At 42.5% G+C, this 14,323-nt stretch overlaps 1 protein-coding gene across 3 annotated transcripts in view; it reads left to right on the forward strand.

The window, feature by feature from the left end:
* Tet1 (tet methylcytosine dioxygenase 1) overlaps positions 1 to 14,323 on the forward strand; it is a 72,793-nt gene that overhangs the window by 35,223 nt on the left and 23,247 nt on the right. For all 3 annotated transcript variants that reach the window (XM_039099324.2, XM_063279662.1, XM_039099325.2), the window contains exons 3-5: positions 2,505 to 4,716; positions 8,015 to 8,105; positions 8,626 to 8,719. In XM_039099324.2, the coding sequence (XP_038955252.1) occupies positions 2,505 to 4,716; positions 8,015 to 8,105; positions 8,626 to 8,719 (2,397 nt within the window). The remainder of the gene's footprint in view (positions 1 to 2,504; positions 4,717 to 8,014; positions 8,106 to 8,625; positions 8,720 to 14,323) is intronic.

Consider the following 14,323-nt stretch of genomic DNA (forward strand, 5'->3'; position numbering starts at 1 on the left):
CTTGCTGTGTTCAGTGTTCCCTCATGGGCCTGTGAGCCCAGCAGTTGGAGGGAGGAGGTGGTTAGGATACCAGGAATTTGAGGTCACTCATGTTAATGTGGCCTATGGTGAAATGGTTTTTGAACATCAGAGATTGTATAGTTTCATAGATACATAAACTCTCATGTGGGAACATTATTATCTTTGAGTTCCAGGCCCTCATGATAGACTCAATGAAATTCAGCAAATATTGTTGCAGCCAGTCTTGCAGGACTGAATTAAACTCCCACCATATTTTCTTGATGCTTCTGTTGAGCAGGAGCACCAGGCTCGTGCCTTACACCCTGTTGACTGTCATAAACCCACGGGAAGCATGGTTGATGTGATTATTTAGTTTTTATTTATTTATTTATTTTAGGTATCTGAGTACTCTGCTGTAGCTGTCTTCAGACACACCAGAAGAGGATGGTTGTAAGCCACTATGTGGTTGCTGGGAATTGAACTCAGGACTTCTGGAAGAGCAGTCAGTGCTCTTAACCTGAGCTATCTCTCCAGCTCCTAGTTTTTCTTTCTTATTTTCATTACATTTAGTTATGTATTTGCGTTTTGACAAAGCCGGGCTCTCTCAGTTATACCTGGCAAGCCATCTTGACTGCACTAGGTTCCTTTGAGGGCATAGGTCTTGTAACTGGTTTATGTGGTATTGATTTTATAGTAGCTGAGAATTTCCATTGGTATCAGCAGAGAGATGAGGCCTTTATTCTTAAAAAATTGACCAAAGTTTTGAGGTGTGCCTGGAAACTATGTATGGAGCTGAGGCTAGCTCGAACTCTTAGGGATGGTCCTCTGCCTCCTTCCTGAGTGTTAGGGTTACTGAAGTGAGCCACTGTGCTTGGTTTTAAGGAATTTACATGAAGAGGGAGGTCTATAAATACAGATTTCAGAGCTCAGGAGTTATTTGTTTGGGGGAATGGAGGGTGTAAGGGTCCTTTAACAGAGTTTTGATGGCTTAGCCTCAGAGGGCACTCAGGATTTGAGAGAGTTAATTTTTTTCTATATTTTTGGAGGCAGTCCTCAAATAATGTATGTTAGAAGGATTTTAATCCCTTTTCCAAAGTCTTCTCTCGTTTCAATCTCCTGATGAACACCACCACCAAGCTAAAAAATGAATTTGCGTTGGGTAGGTTAGAAAAAAACAATAAGAAAGAGTCCGTAGTCAAGACTCCTGAGATCTTCGTGGAGATTCTTTGCAGGTCCAGGTGTGCTGGAGCCACCAGATTTGACGGTCACTAGGCTTGAGGGGAAGCACAAACTAGGGTTCGAATGGGGAGCACCTAGGCTGCCTGGAAATTTTAAAGCCTCACCTGGTTATAGCATAAGGCCTTGTCTCATTCACCCATGCCACCACTCAGAAATATACAGAAGGGGGATGCTTTTTATGTAAGACAATGCTATTTTTCTCAACAGAATTTTGACAAAAGCTGGGCATCTATATAACTTATATCAAGAATTGAGCAAGTGGGGCTGGCTCAGTGGATCCCAGCTTCAGTTCTAAGCACACACATGATAGCTCACCATACTCTACTTCCATTAGGAGGGTTTCTGACACCCTCTTCTGGGCTCAACAGGTACATGCATCCAAGGTTCATATATACATAAATACAAAATATGCAAATTAATTGTCAAAAGCCTTAATTCAGTATATGCATTAATGTAATATACTAATTCCTAGTTATAATGTATAGTAATTTGAATGTAATTATACCAGAGGACCAAGAGGTCTATAGACATATAGTTACAATGTTCAACACTACATATATAACCAAAATCTCCATGTATAGTAGTGTAGATTCGTAGACTATTCAGTGAAATGAATGAACTACAGTTAGACTTAACAAAGTGAACATAATTCACTAGCATCATAGTCAGTGAAAGGAAGTCACATAAAACATGATGCTAATCTCAAAGAACAAAGGTTTGCAGGCTGAGTGGTGACGAGTTTGTGGCTGGGATGTGGTCACAGGAATAATTCAACATGTTTCCCACTTAGGATTTGCATTACACCCCCATCCTTGGTGATTCTGTGTATTGAACCCAGCCCAACACGTCCTTCATAGTTTTGGCAACTGAGCAAAAGTATTATTTATTAGTTCATTCATTGGCTGTGTCTCTCTATGTAGCCCTGGCTGGACTGCATGACACATACTGTATAGACCAAATTGGTCTCAAACTCGGAGGTTTACTTGCCTCTGGCTTCCTGGAATTGCAGTTTATGCATAGTTCAAGTGGGGGTATGGGAAAACTGAAGATGAGGTCCAAGACTTCACACGCTCAATGAATTGTGGGGTTTCAGCTAGGTGTAGCCAACCTCACCAGTAATCCCAGGACTGAAGCCGAGTCTAGAGCATTCATTGCTGCAAACTCTAAGCCATCTTGGATACATAGCATGAACCTAGCAACAACAACAAAATCTCATTGTAGACGTTCCACAGGTAGTGGAAGTAATTTCTGTGCTTCCTTTACAGACAGACTTTAACAACAAACCAGTAAATGGCCCCAAATCAGAGTCCATGGACTACAGTAGACGTGGTCATGGGGAAGAAGAGCAAAGGTTGGGTTTGTTCACACATCCCCTTGAAAATGTAAGGAAGAATGCAGGAGGCATGACGGGAATTGAAGTGGAGAAGTGGACACCGAACAAGAAATCACACTTAGCAGCTGGTCAAGTCAAAGGAAGCCGAGGTGCAAATTTAGCTGGAGTTGAAAATTCTCAACCCTCTGAAGATGACAAGCAACAAACCAACCCTTCCCCGACATTCGCACAGACTGTAAGAAACGGCATGAAAAATGTACACTGTTTGCCCACTGACACAGACCTTCCACTCAACAAATTGAGTCATGAGGAATTTAGCAAGGTATTGGGAAATAATTCCTCTAAATTGCTGACTGATCCCTCAGATTGCAAGGATGCCATGAGTGACACTACCTCTAGGGAGGGGTGTGATCATCTCAAGGGGCCGAGGAACATCGTGCTCTTCCAGAAGCCTGGCTTAAACTGCAGATCTGGTGCAGAATCCACCATCTTTAATAATCACCCTGATACACACAGTACTGGTAGCCAGCATCAACCCCCTGAGAAGGTACCCAACAAAGAACCCAAAGATGGCTCTCCAGTTCAGCCAAGTCTTTTATCCCTAATGAAAGACAGGAGATTAACGCTGGAACAAGTAGTAGCCATAGAAGCACTGACTCAGCTCTCAGAAGCTCCCTCAGAGAACTCCTCCCCATCCAAGACAGAGAAGGATGAAGAAACTGATCAGAGAACAGCTAGCCTACTTAATAGCTGCAAGGATGTCCTTCATTCAGTGAGAAAAGACTTCCAAGACCCGAATGTTCAAGGAAAGAGTCTTCACCATGACACTGTTGTCTTTAATGGCCAGAACAGAGCGTTCAAGTCACCAGATAGTTTTGCTACTAACCAAGCACTTATAAAGTCACATGAATATTCAAGGTCACCTACAGCTGGTAAAAGCATTGCTAGTGGGAAAGCTCCCCTTGATAGTTCTAAGAATTCATGTCCATTACCAGAAGAAAGTCAAAATCTTGAAAACTTCAGTCAGGTACTAATCTGTGATCAGAATTTGAATTCCCATGATCCATCATGCCAGGATGCACCCTATAGTCAAATTGAAGAAGATGTCGCAGCACAATTAACCCAACTTGCATCCACCATTAATCACATCAACCCAGAGTTCAGGAATGCTGAAAGTACACCAGAAAGCCTTGTTGCAAAGAACACACAGCAAAAACATAGTCAGGAGAAACGCATGGTACAACAGAAACCACCTTCAAGTATACAAAATAAACCTATTGTACCATCAACAAAGCCAAAGAAGACACAGAAAAAGGCAAGACCAACTCCATACACAAGCAAGCGGAAAAAGAAAGCCCCAGCCCACAGCTCTCAAGAAAGTGATCAGAAGAAGCAAGAGCGGCTAGCTATAGAGTATAGCAAGATGCATGACATTTGGATATCATCCCAGTTTCAGAGGTTTGGCCAGTCTGGTCCCCGTAGTCTTCCTGTTCTGTTGAGAAATATTCCCATCTTTGACCAAATATTAAAGCCTGTGACTCAGAGTAAAACATCCTCACACCCCAATAAGTTATTTCCTCCTATCAATCAGATAAAATTCACAAGAAACCCTGAATTGGCAAAAGAGACAGTGAAGGTTGAACCATCAGATTCTCTGCCAACATGCCAATTCAAGATGGAATCCAGTGGGCAGGCATTTTCAGAGCCGGCAGATAATTCTCAGGGACAGCCCATGGTAAATGTCGATCAGAAAGCTCACCCTCTGCCCCAGTCCCCTCCATCTAACCAGTGTGCTAATATAATGGCTGGTGCTGCCCAAACACATTTTCATCTAGGCGCTCGAAAGAACCTGGTGCATCAGATTCCACCACCGACGTTGCCTGGTATCTCTCCTGACCCACTCTTACCAGACCCAGCATCAGCCCTCAGGAAAGGGAACGTGTTAAGTTCCAATGGAATTACAGTTGTCACCACAAAGCATGAAGAAGCTCAAACATCAAGCAATGGCCCATCGGATCCCACCACAGACAGTGCACAGGCAGATTTTAATGGGAACGTCATGGACTTCCTTAGCATGCCTGCAAAAAAACTGATAGCTGAATTGAAGGAACAGGAAGCTGCAACCTGTCAATGTGCTCGTCCTGGTAAGTACTCACTTGTGTGGGCATTTCCTCTCAGTTCGTCTTTTGGGGGCGGGGGGACTGTCATTGGCCCTTTCTAGTCTAGCTAAGATGTACTAAGTAATTCTGTTCTTGTTTTACTTTGAAATCTTATTTATTCTACTCGGAAAAATAAATGGAAATTTCAGCTCAGACTGGGAAGAGGTAAACTCTTCAGGTAGGAAAATCCTTTGCAGTGATTAATTTTCAGGACTAAGAATGAATTGCCTTTGCTTAGTCACATTTGCTCCTACTCTGTCCATATTAAAGACAGTTCAACCTGCAAGGATTCCATTTTACTTCTTTCTTTGTGAGATAGAAGGTGCATAGAGACTTCCATGCACGGTCACAGTGATGGTGAGTGAATCCACAGCTTCTGTGTCTTGCGATGGGAAAGGTGTGCCCACATAAAGAGATTCTATAACCTGGCTGCTGAGAAGGTAGATCTATTATGGAGGTGTCTTGCACAGTCCTGGGCTCTGAGTTCTATGCTGGAAGCTGTGATAGACATTCTCAGATCTCACATATGCAGTAATATGGCAGGAATAATCAAGTTTCTCGTTAGTTAAAATAACTTGTTAATTTCATTCTGGAGTGCTGCCTTATTATGTTGAGAGCATGTAGGGGTACCGGTAACTGCAACTTTTGGGAAGCTACATGAGGGAGAAGGGTTTTGAGCCTAGGCTCTGTTTCCTAGTTAGAACCTGCACCCCTCCAAAACAAACAAACAAACAAGCAAGCAAGCAAGCAAGCAAGCAAGCAAGCAAGCAAGCAAGCAAGCAAGCAAGTAAGCAAACAGAGAGGGACTAGAGAAATGACTCAGCAGTTTAAGACTCGGGAAAGACACACGTTCAGTTCCCACAGTGTCTCCAGTGGCTCACAACCATCGCCTGTACCTCTGCCTTAGGAGAGCCTCCTTTCTCTACTGGCCACTGCAGTCACACAGACTTACAGACTCCGCCCCACCCTCCAGACAGGGTTTCTCTGTGTCACCCTGGCTGTTATGTAACTCTCTGTAGACCAGGCTAACCTGAAACTTAGAGGCCCACACGCCTCTGCCACAGTGCTAAGATTGAGGCATGTGTAGCTGCTGCCACCACCATGCAGTGACATAATATTTCTGTAAAGGTGTGGGAGCCAGTGCTCAGTGCTGTTCTTGTAGACCACCCTGGCTCGGTTCCCAGCACTGACATGGTGACATGGTGGCTCAGAACTCTGTTCCAAGAGATCATATGCCCTGTTCTGGCCTCTAAGTCATGCTCCTGGCACATACACACACGCATCTATATCTACACACAGGAAAAACATACACATGTACACATAATTTCAAAATCTAAAATTAAAGATAAAAGAAAGCTGACACAGTTCCCCCTGCTTTTGCTTCCTCATACCTTGGATGAATAAAGGCATTTGCTGCCGCCCAGCTAGTGGGTTTTTTTTTTTTTTTTTTTTTTTTTTTGGTTCTTTTTTTTTCGGAGCTGGGGACCGAACCCAGGGCCTTGCGCTTCCTAGGCAAGTGCTCTACCACTGAGCTAAATCCCCAACCCCCCCCCCCTTTTTTTTTCAGAATTAAAAAGATTATACATTTAAAAAACATCATTCCCTGCTGGTGTAAAGAGACATGGTCATCCTTTTTTTGAGAAATTTGCTCACTATATGAGACCTGTGAGAGCTGAATCCTGTCCCGTCTTGTCACTGTCTGTCCAGATTTCATTGAAGAACTCATTTATAATAACAACCACCAAATCCCCTCTCTTTATTCAGGCCAGCCAATATAGAGACCAGAAAAAAATAGACACAAAAAAAGAAGATGGTACAGATTCTGTTCTTGACATTTGTCGGCCTCCTCAACCCCCTTCTTACAAAATGGACTTAATAATAATAATAAAATAATAATAATAATAATAATAATAATAATATACATATAGACTGAATATATGGACTGAACTTCTTCAGTGCAGGTTTAGTTATTAAAATAGACTCATGTCAGGGATGGCCCAAACTCAAGACCTGTTTGAACCAAAGGGGATGAATATTTTTCCTACTAGATGTAGGCTTTTTGGGAGTGGATTGTTCAATGGGAGCTGAGAGGCAGTTGGAGCATGTGGATCTGGTTCTATTGCCCTCGAGGAGTGAGAATGAGCAGGGCCTATAGAACGAGATGTAAGTGTGTGTGTGTGTGTGTGTGTGTGTGTGTGTGTGTGTGTGTGAGAGAGAGAGAGGAGAGAGACAGAGAGAGAGAAAGAGAGAGAGAGAAGGGGGAGGACGTGGTAACTACTGCCTAGGGGACTGTGTGGAGAGAGAGCTAAAAGGGAGATAGCCGGGAGAGGGCTGCTAGCCGACCTCGTGGCAGAGTGGTAGCCTGAGTGAGCGGACCCTGCTCATGGGAACTGATAGCAAACCATCAAATTTTTATTGCTACAACAAAGCGTGACTTATTTCCTATTGTCTCATTCCCGTAGTCTTTCCAGCTCCTTTTTTTTTTTTTTTTTTTTTTTTTAGGATGCAGCATTATTGTTAGTTTTAATAATCTACATTTACAGAATTTAGGTCATTTCACACTTTCCAAGAGGACATTGGTTAGTATATAAGGCAGGCTGGCCTTGACCCCTAAAACAGTCTTCCTTGGCCTCAGACTCACCATCTAGTCCAATTTCGACACACTGTGGCCTCCCAAATGTGTGAACATGCACTTTAACTTGTTCTCACTTAAAAAAATTGCAGTGATATTAAAAGTTTCTAGTTATTGTCCTAAGAACTAATGTATTTACTGTAAAAATACCTTTAGCTGATTCCCAATGTGCAGGTGTTAAAAGTTGTTTGTCTTTTGATATTACCAATAATTATAATTTTCTCATATGATAAATACATAAGTGTGTACATGTAGTAGGGAGAATTGTTACCAGACTCACTTTTAATAGTATACTGAAAATAAGCTTTTGAGATTTAGTGCTCTCTGTTAACAGTAATTATAGAAACCTACAAAAGCAGGAGAGGGGGAGCCACTTTGCCAGTGGAGGCAGGAGTTCAAGGTTCTACTAAGATTTCATCTTAATAAAAAAAAGTTAGAAGATGGGAAAATAAATACGAACCCCTTTCCCCCCTTAAATTTTGTCTCTTTTCTCCTCTTACTGCTATAACTAAGAGTCAGAAGAGCACAACAGGAGCAAGGCCACTGCAGCCCTGTTGTCTCGTTTGTTAAAAGTCAGCTAGTCCAAACGAAGAGAAAAAAGCCCCTGTGCCATTTGTAAGCCTGGGTCTAATAATCTGATTCCTTCCACAGATGGAGGCCCACAAAAAGACAAAGGCCCGTATTATACACACCTTGGGGCAGGACCAAGTGTGGCTGCTGTCAGGGAGCTCATGGAGACTAGGTGAGGAGCTGTGCTTCCCTGCTGAACCATCCTTTCCTGGGGACCTGGGTCGAGGCAGAGAAAAGGTCTTGGAGTGGTCATGAAGTGAATGAAGACAGTCAGGAGTGTGAGTGGAAGGTTCTTAGTGCTCAGTTGAACCTGTTCTCCTGTATCCTTCCTCCCAGGAGCGGGCCCTGGAGACAATACCCACCCTCACACAGCAAGCCTATCTGATAAATCAGAAACAAGTATTTCCCTATTACTGTACTGAGATGACTCCTGCCCACCCTTTCACCCGAACTGGCGCTTTTCCCGAGACTTTGTGTTGAGGTCAGGCTATTTTTATTTAGAGTGACCCTTATGTAAATAGATTTGGGTAACAAACCCAATCTGCCACATAACAGCTGGCTTTTAGCCAATCCAACCATTTTTTAAAACTGATATTCATGTGTATATTCAATGCATTTAGAATTGAAAACAAGGAAACTTCAAGTTTGCATTGTCTCTAATTAGTCCCACCCCCTACTGTGTTCTATATCAGGTATGGCCAGAAGGGAAAAGCAATCCGGATTGAGAAGATAGTGTTCACGGGGAAGGAAGGGAAGAGCTCTCAGGGCTGCCCGGTCGCCAAGTGGGTGAGTGCCGCAAAGTAGACTTTGCTTTTCTAGGTACTTTAGAAAATTGGATTTTTCCTGTGCATTACATTAAAAGATTTTGCTTTGGCAAAAATGGAGACTAGAAAACTTGCTGTGTCCATAGGGAGATGAGAGAGAAGCTATGCGTCTTACTGTTTTTTTTTTTTTTTTTATTTCGGGGTAGGGGTAGGATATTTAAACACAATGCTGTTTTAACCCAATCAGTAAACTACAGCTTTTGTCCATGGTCTACCAAGGAGCACTCATTTCCTAGGGAGCATTTGATTATATGGTCACTGAGTGTTTTATGGTTTCCAGTGTATTTGCTGTCTAATGAGTATATGTCAATAGGTTTTATTCTCTTTCCATAAGACCCTGCCTATTTTGGGAGCAAGAGCCTTCTTAATAGACTTAAAAACAAGTACAAAAATCTTTGGTTAAGGGGAAAGGAGCAACAACAACAAAAGTAAGGTGACAGCCACCAATTCTGACCATCTTCATCCTTTATCCATTCTGGAGATTTCACGGTACGGGGAGAGAACCAGGCCTCCTGTCTTAATGTCTGTACACTTACCACAGTGATTAGAAGTAATGGTAGAAGAATCCACTGTTTGACTGAGAAGGTGATGGTAGAATGACAAGGATGCCAGGTCTGGAGTTTTTATGGCCATAGTGGTCAGTTGAGGTTTGATCTTCTGGTGTGTATTGTAATGCTATATGCTGGTCCTGGCTCCCTCAGGGATGAGAGAATCCTCATGTACACCAAGAGATGCTGTGCAACCTTTTTCCCTAATTTAAAACTATTGGTTGAATAAAGATGCTGACAGCCTATAGCTGGGCAGAAGAGAGGTAGGTGGGGTTTTAGTTCCTGGGCTTGGGGTCTGAGGAGGAAAAGAGGAGAGAAGACACCATGGAGTGTAAGAAATCATGAAAACCTGGCCAGGAAGACTGACCAATTGGAGTTAAGAGCAACACAGATGGAACCTGGCAAGTTATCACTTGGTGTTATTGATAAGGAAGTAGACAGTAATAGCTGAGTGCAGATGTCTTTCCAGACCTAGGGCTTTAAAGGCTTATCATCAATATGAAGGTCACTTATCTTTTATCCACGGTCCTGAATGATAAAAATCAGGGTAGGAACTCCCTCTTTCCCCCATGAGATTAATAATTCTTACAACACACTCTGTATCCAACTGCAGCCTTTGAAACATCTTTGATAAGGGTATGTTGTCTGGTTTCTATGTAGAGTTTCTTTTAGGAATTAATTGTAAGTTCTACTACTGAATAGACATCACTTTCAAACTGTAGAAGCTCTGAAAGAATTATTTTGCCTAGTTTTTATGTGGTGGCAATCTGTTAGCTGGGTAGACCCGACTGCTTCTATCCAGCCTTGATTTCCCCTACAGAGAGCAGTGTGGCAGAGTCACATGTAAACACATGTGCAGAGTGCAGTTCTGATTTCCCCTGGCATGGTGTTTGGAGAGCTTGTGCCTCATTAGCAGGGCAGAGAAGGCCATGTTCATTTTAAATTTAGATGGGTGTTATAATCCACACTCAGAGCTTTATATATCTTTCACAAGAAATCTTTCTTCCCCAATCAGACATCTCTCCAGTCCTGAGAGAATTTTATTGCTACTATCAAAGGTATTACCTTGCTTAGGCTCATACACACATACCTATATATGCCTGCCTGTCTTCAGGTCTGTCTTGGTGATGTACCATTGTGCATGCCTGAAGAAGGTACCTACTTGAGTATTACCATAGTGACAAGATATGGAGCCTATGATATCTTTGTAATAACAATAGCCATCCATCTTAGCAACTGTTCTATTGCTGTGAAGAGTCACTATGAGTGGAGCAACTCTTACAAAAGAAAATGTTTAATTGGAGCTTGCTTACAGTTTCAGAGGTTTAATCCATTGTTATCTTGGTGTGGAGCATGGCAGCATGGTGGCTGCTGCTGGAGCAGTTCTACATCCTGGTCTGTAGGCAGAGAGAGAGACTGACTGTGGACTTGTCGTGGCCTTTTCAAACCTCAAAGCTCATTCCCAACAACAGCACATCTCCTAATCCGTTCAAATAATGCCACTCTCTGGTGACCAAGCATTGGAATATTTGAGCCTGTTGGCAGCCATTGTCATTCCAACTACCACACCATCTTAGGAATCCATGACTAACTTGAGGCAGAGGGTCTTAACTTAGGAATGCCTGAGGGTGCCATATTGCCAACCCCCACTTTTAACTTACCAAGATATACTAACAGTATTTAGTATGCTGATAGGTTTTTGAAAGCCATTAATCTATTACAATGGGTCCTATGATGTTTGTGTCCCAGTGCACATACACATGCAGGAATCTATGGAGGTTTTTCCTGGGCTACTCTGAACACCTACCTCTTTGAGACATGGGCTCTCATTGGCCTAGAGCTTGTCAATGAGTTCCAGATATATTCCTTTCTCCATTTGCAATGCTAAGATATGATGTCTCTCCCAGTGTTTTTACGTGGGTTCTGGGGAGTTGAACTCAGGCCCTCAAACCTTTCCACACACGATATCCTAATGTATCTAATGGTAGAAATTACATTTTGCTCTTTTCAAATTGAGTTAAAATATAATTTCATGGCTGGCCAGTGTTGACAGGCACCTGTAATCCTAGCACCCGGGAGACAGAGGCAGGGTATCTCTGAGTTCAAGGCCAGCCTGGTCTACAGAGCAAGTTCTGTTTGGGATAGCAAAAGCTACACAGAAAAATTGTCTCAAAAACCAAACCAACCAACCAAAGCAGGCTGAGCAAGTCAGTAAGCAGTGTGCCTCACTTCCTGCCTCTAGTTCTCTATTTCCTGCCCTGGCTTCTCTTAATGCTGGGTTCTAACCTGTAAGTCAAATGAATTCATTTTTCCCAAAGTTTTTAGTCATGATCTTTATCAGAGTAAAGAAATACATAATCCCACAATAAGTAATTGTTACTGCCATGGGATTAGACACACAGTCAATGGAACAGAATTGATAGTTGACAGATAAACCTTGAATGACTTAAACAAAAATGAATGCCAATATGATCATGGATACTTAGCAGTAAATATTTCTGAAATGGCCAGATAACTATATAAATTATTTCTTAAAAGGAACAGCTGTAGTACAAATGTCCTAAGAAAAAGTAAATTCAAGTATGGTGGCTGGGCTGACACTTTTAATCCCATCGCTGAGGCGCAAAAATTGGCAGTTAGTTCTTGGTCCAGGTTGTTGCTCAATGTCTCGAGGAAGACAAGGAAAGATAAACTCAATTACAATTCAATTTTTTTTCTACAGAGGCCTCTAACTGATACAGAAATAAGAGCAGACAGAGATGGGAGAAAATATTTACAAAACCATGTAAAGGACTTCTAAATAAAAAGACATAGTCATAAAATTATTAATACCTGTTTAGATTTCAGTCACCTTTGTCACATACATGATTCATAGGGTAAAACATGGCAGTTTCTCAGTGCCTTTAGTGGTTATGCACCTTAAAGGCAAAAAGCAAACAGGAAAATAATGGAGATTTTGGAGGGAGGAAGAGATCATGAGGAATGTCAACTTGGTCCCCAGGAGAATCAAGAAATGGATCAGGGAATGTTGCATAATCTGGTATGCTGTTTGACTATACAAATGAAGCTTAGGACTGGAGAGAGAGATAGTTCCATGGCTAAGAGCTCGGGTGTTTCTTCAGAGGACCGCTCCAATTCTCAGCAGCACACAGTGATTCACAATGGTCTGTAACTCTAGCTCCAGGATATACAGAGTTGTTTTCTGGGCAGTGGGTGCACTTGTGCAGGAGCAAACACGCAGGCATAAACAGTCATAGGCATAAGAATAGAGAGTAGTTTTTCTTTCTTTTTGCATGTTTATGATCGATCAGCTTAGGCTGATCTCATTATCTCTAAGCACTGGGCATTTTAAACACATGACCCTCTTGCCTGAGCCTCTCAAGATGCTATAACTGTAGAAAGGGCCACTGTGAACAAATATATGCATAAGAAGGCAGTGTTGATTTGTTTTAATATTTTCTTTTTCTTTTTTCTTTTTTTTTAATAAGCAAAGGTGAGGTTTATTATGGAGATCTATTACGGAGATCTCCGGGCCGACACGTATCCCGCGCAGGAGACAGAGGTGTCGACCAATATTTTCTTTTTCTAATGAACCTTTTATGTGTGTGTGTGCGTGTGTGTGTGCGTGTGTGTGTGTGTGTGTGTGTGTGTGTGTGTGTGTGTGAGAGAGAGAGAGAGGAAGAGAAAGAGTGTGAGTGTGTATGTGTACACATTAGCATACATATGTGTATTAGTGTGTGCTCATGCATATATGTATGCTAAAGAAGGAAACTTACTCTTCTAGCTGAATGTTACCCATCTTTCCAAGTCTAAACTTATTATTTGTTATTTCAAAAAGCTTTACTCTCACTTGTTCCAAGACTTGGGAGGAGCTCCAGAGTGGTTACAAAGCTGGCTAGTGGCTCGAGAATTTCAGGGGAAAGTCCTGAGGTTGGCTAGTACAGAGCAGAGGAGGGTCCCCTTAGAAGGCTGGGAGACTTCCTAGCTGTGCTTGAGTTGAAAGTGAGCCTCTTAAAAGAGATACTTGCACAGAGACAATGGCTGAAACAAGTGCTTCTGTGGTGGATATGACCTTGCCAGCCCAAGATGGTCAGGTGGTTGTGCATCTTCCTCATCTAGGAAGTAGTTATTCAAGAAGTCACAAAGAGGAGGAGGTTCTGGTTCAGGGTCTTCTCCAGGGCCAAGGCAGCCTGACTTCCACAGCCTCCTGAGTTTTATCCCACTGGTCATGAAAAGGCACATCCTGGAAGAGTGCATGGCCCCAAGATGGTTCTACCTAGGCCAATTTGCAGAAGTGGCCTATATCCTCCAGAGCCATGTTATCCCCATCAAAATAGAAACCCAGAGAGAGAAGTAGGTGAGGGAGGCCCTCAGGATTTGATGGAACATTTTGTTGGATCTGGGATGTCCTGCCTGATCTTCAATGGGAAGCTAAGCCCAAAAAGACAGTGCTGGCTGGTCCTCGAGGCCGACAGCTGAGAAGATGGTCTGGGAGGCTGTGACTGGAGAGACTGACTGTAAGGCAGGTGAAAGCTAATAAATAGGGAGCCCCTGGATCTGTTCCTTCCTAAGACACAGACCCACCCAACTTCTAAGGTGCTAATCTCTACATTGACTTTGTTGATGAGTGCCTTCACTTATATTTTTGAAGGCTTAGAAGCTGTAACTTCACCCACCATTAATGGGAATGGCTCCTTTACTTTGGAAGGATTTAGATAATCCTTCCTGTCTCAACATATTTTTTCAAAGGAAACACAAAAATCTGTATGCAACCATCCACCAAGAATCAATCGATTATCAAAAGGATGAAGAACCAATGTTTATCAATAAAGAAATGTAGCAACAAAATGTAGTCTATTCCTACCATGAACTATTATTAATCAATGAAAGTGAATCCAATGATGTTAATGTGCTCCCTGGCCTGCACCTCTCTATGATCAGGCTGGCCCTAAACTTAAAGATACAGCTGCCTCTTAGACAGAGGTCCTGGCATTAAATGCTAGCACCACCACTCCTAG

This window comes from Rattus norvegicus, chromosome 20 (genome assembly GCF_036323735.1).
Source record: "Rattus norvegicus strain BN/NHsdMcwi chromosome 20, GRCr8, whole genome shotgun sequence".
Classification (NCBI taxonomy): domain Eukaryota; kingdom Metazoa; phylum Chordata; class Mammalia; order Rodentia; family Muridae; genus Rattus; species Rattus norvegicus.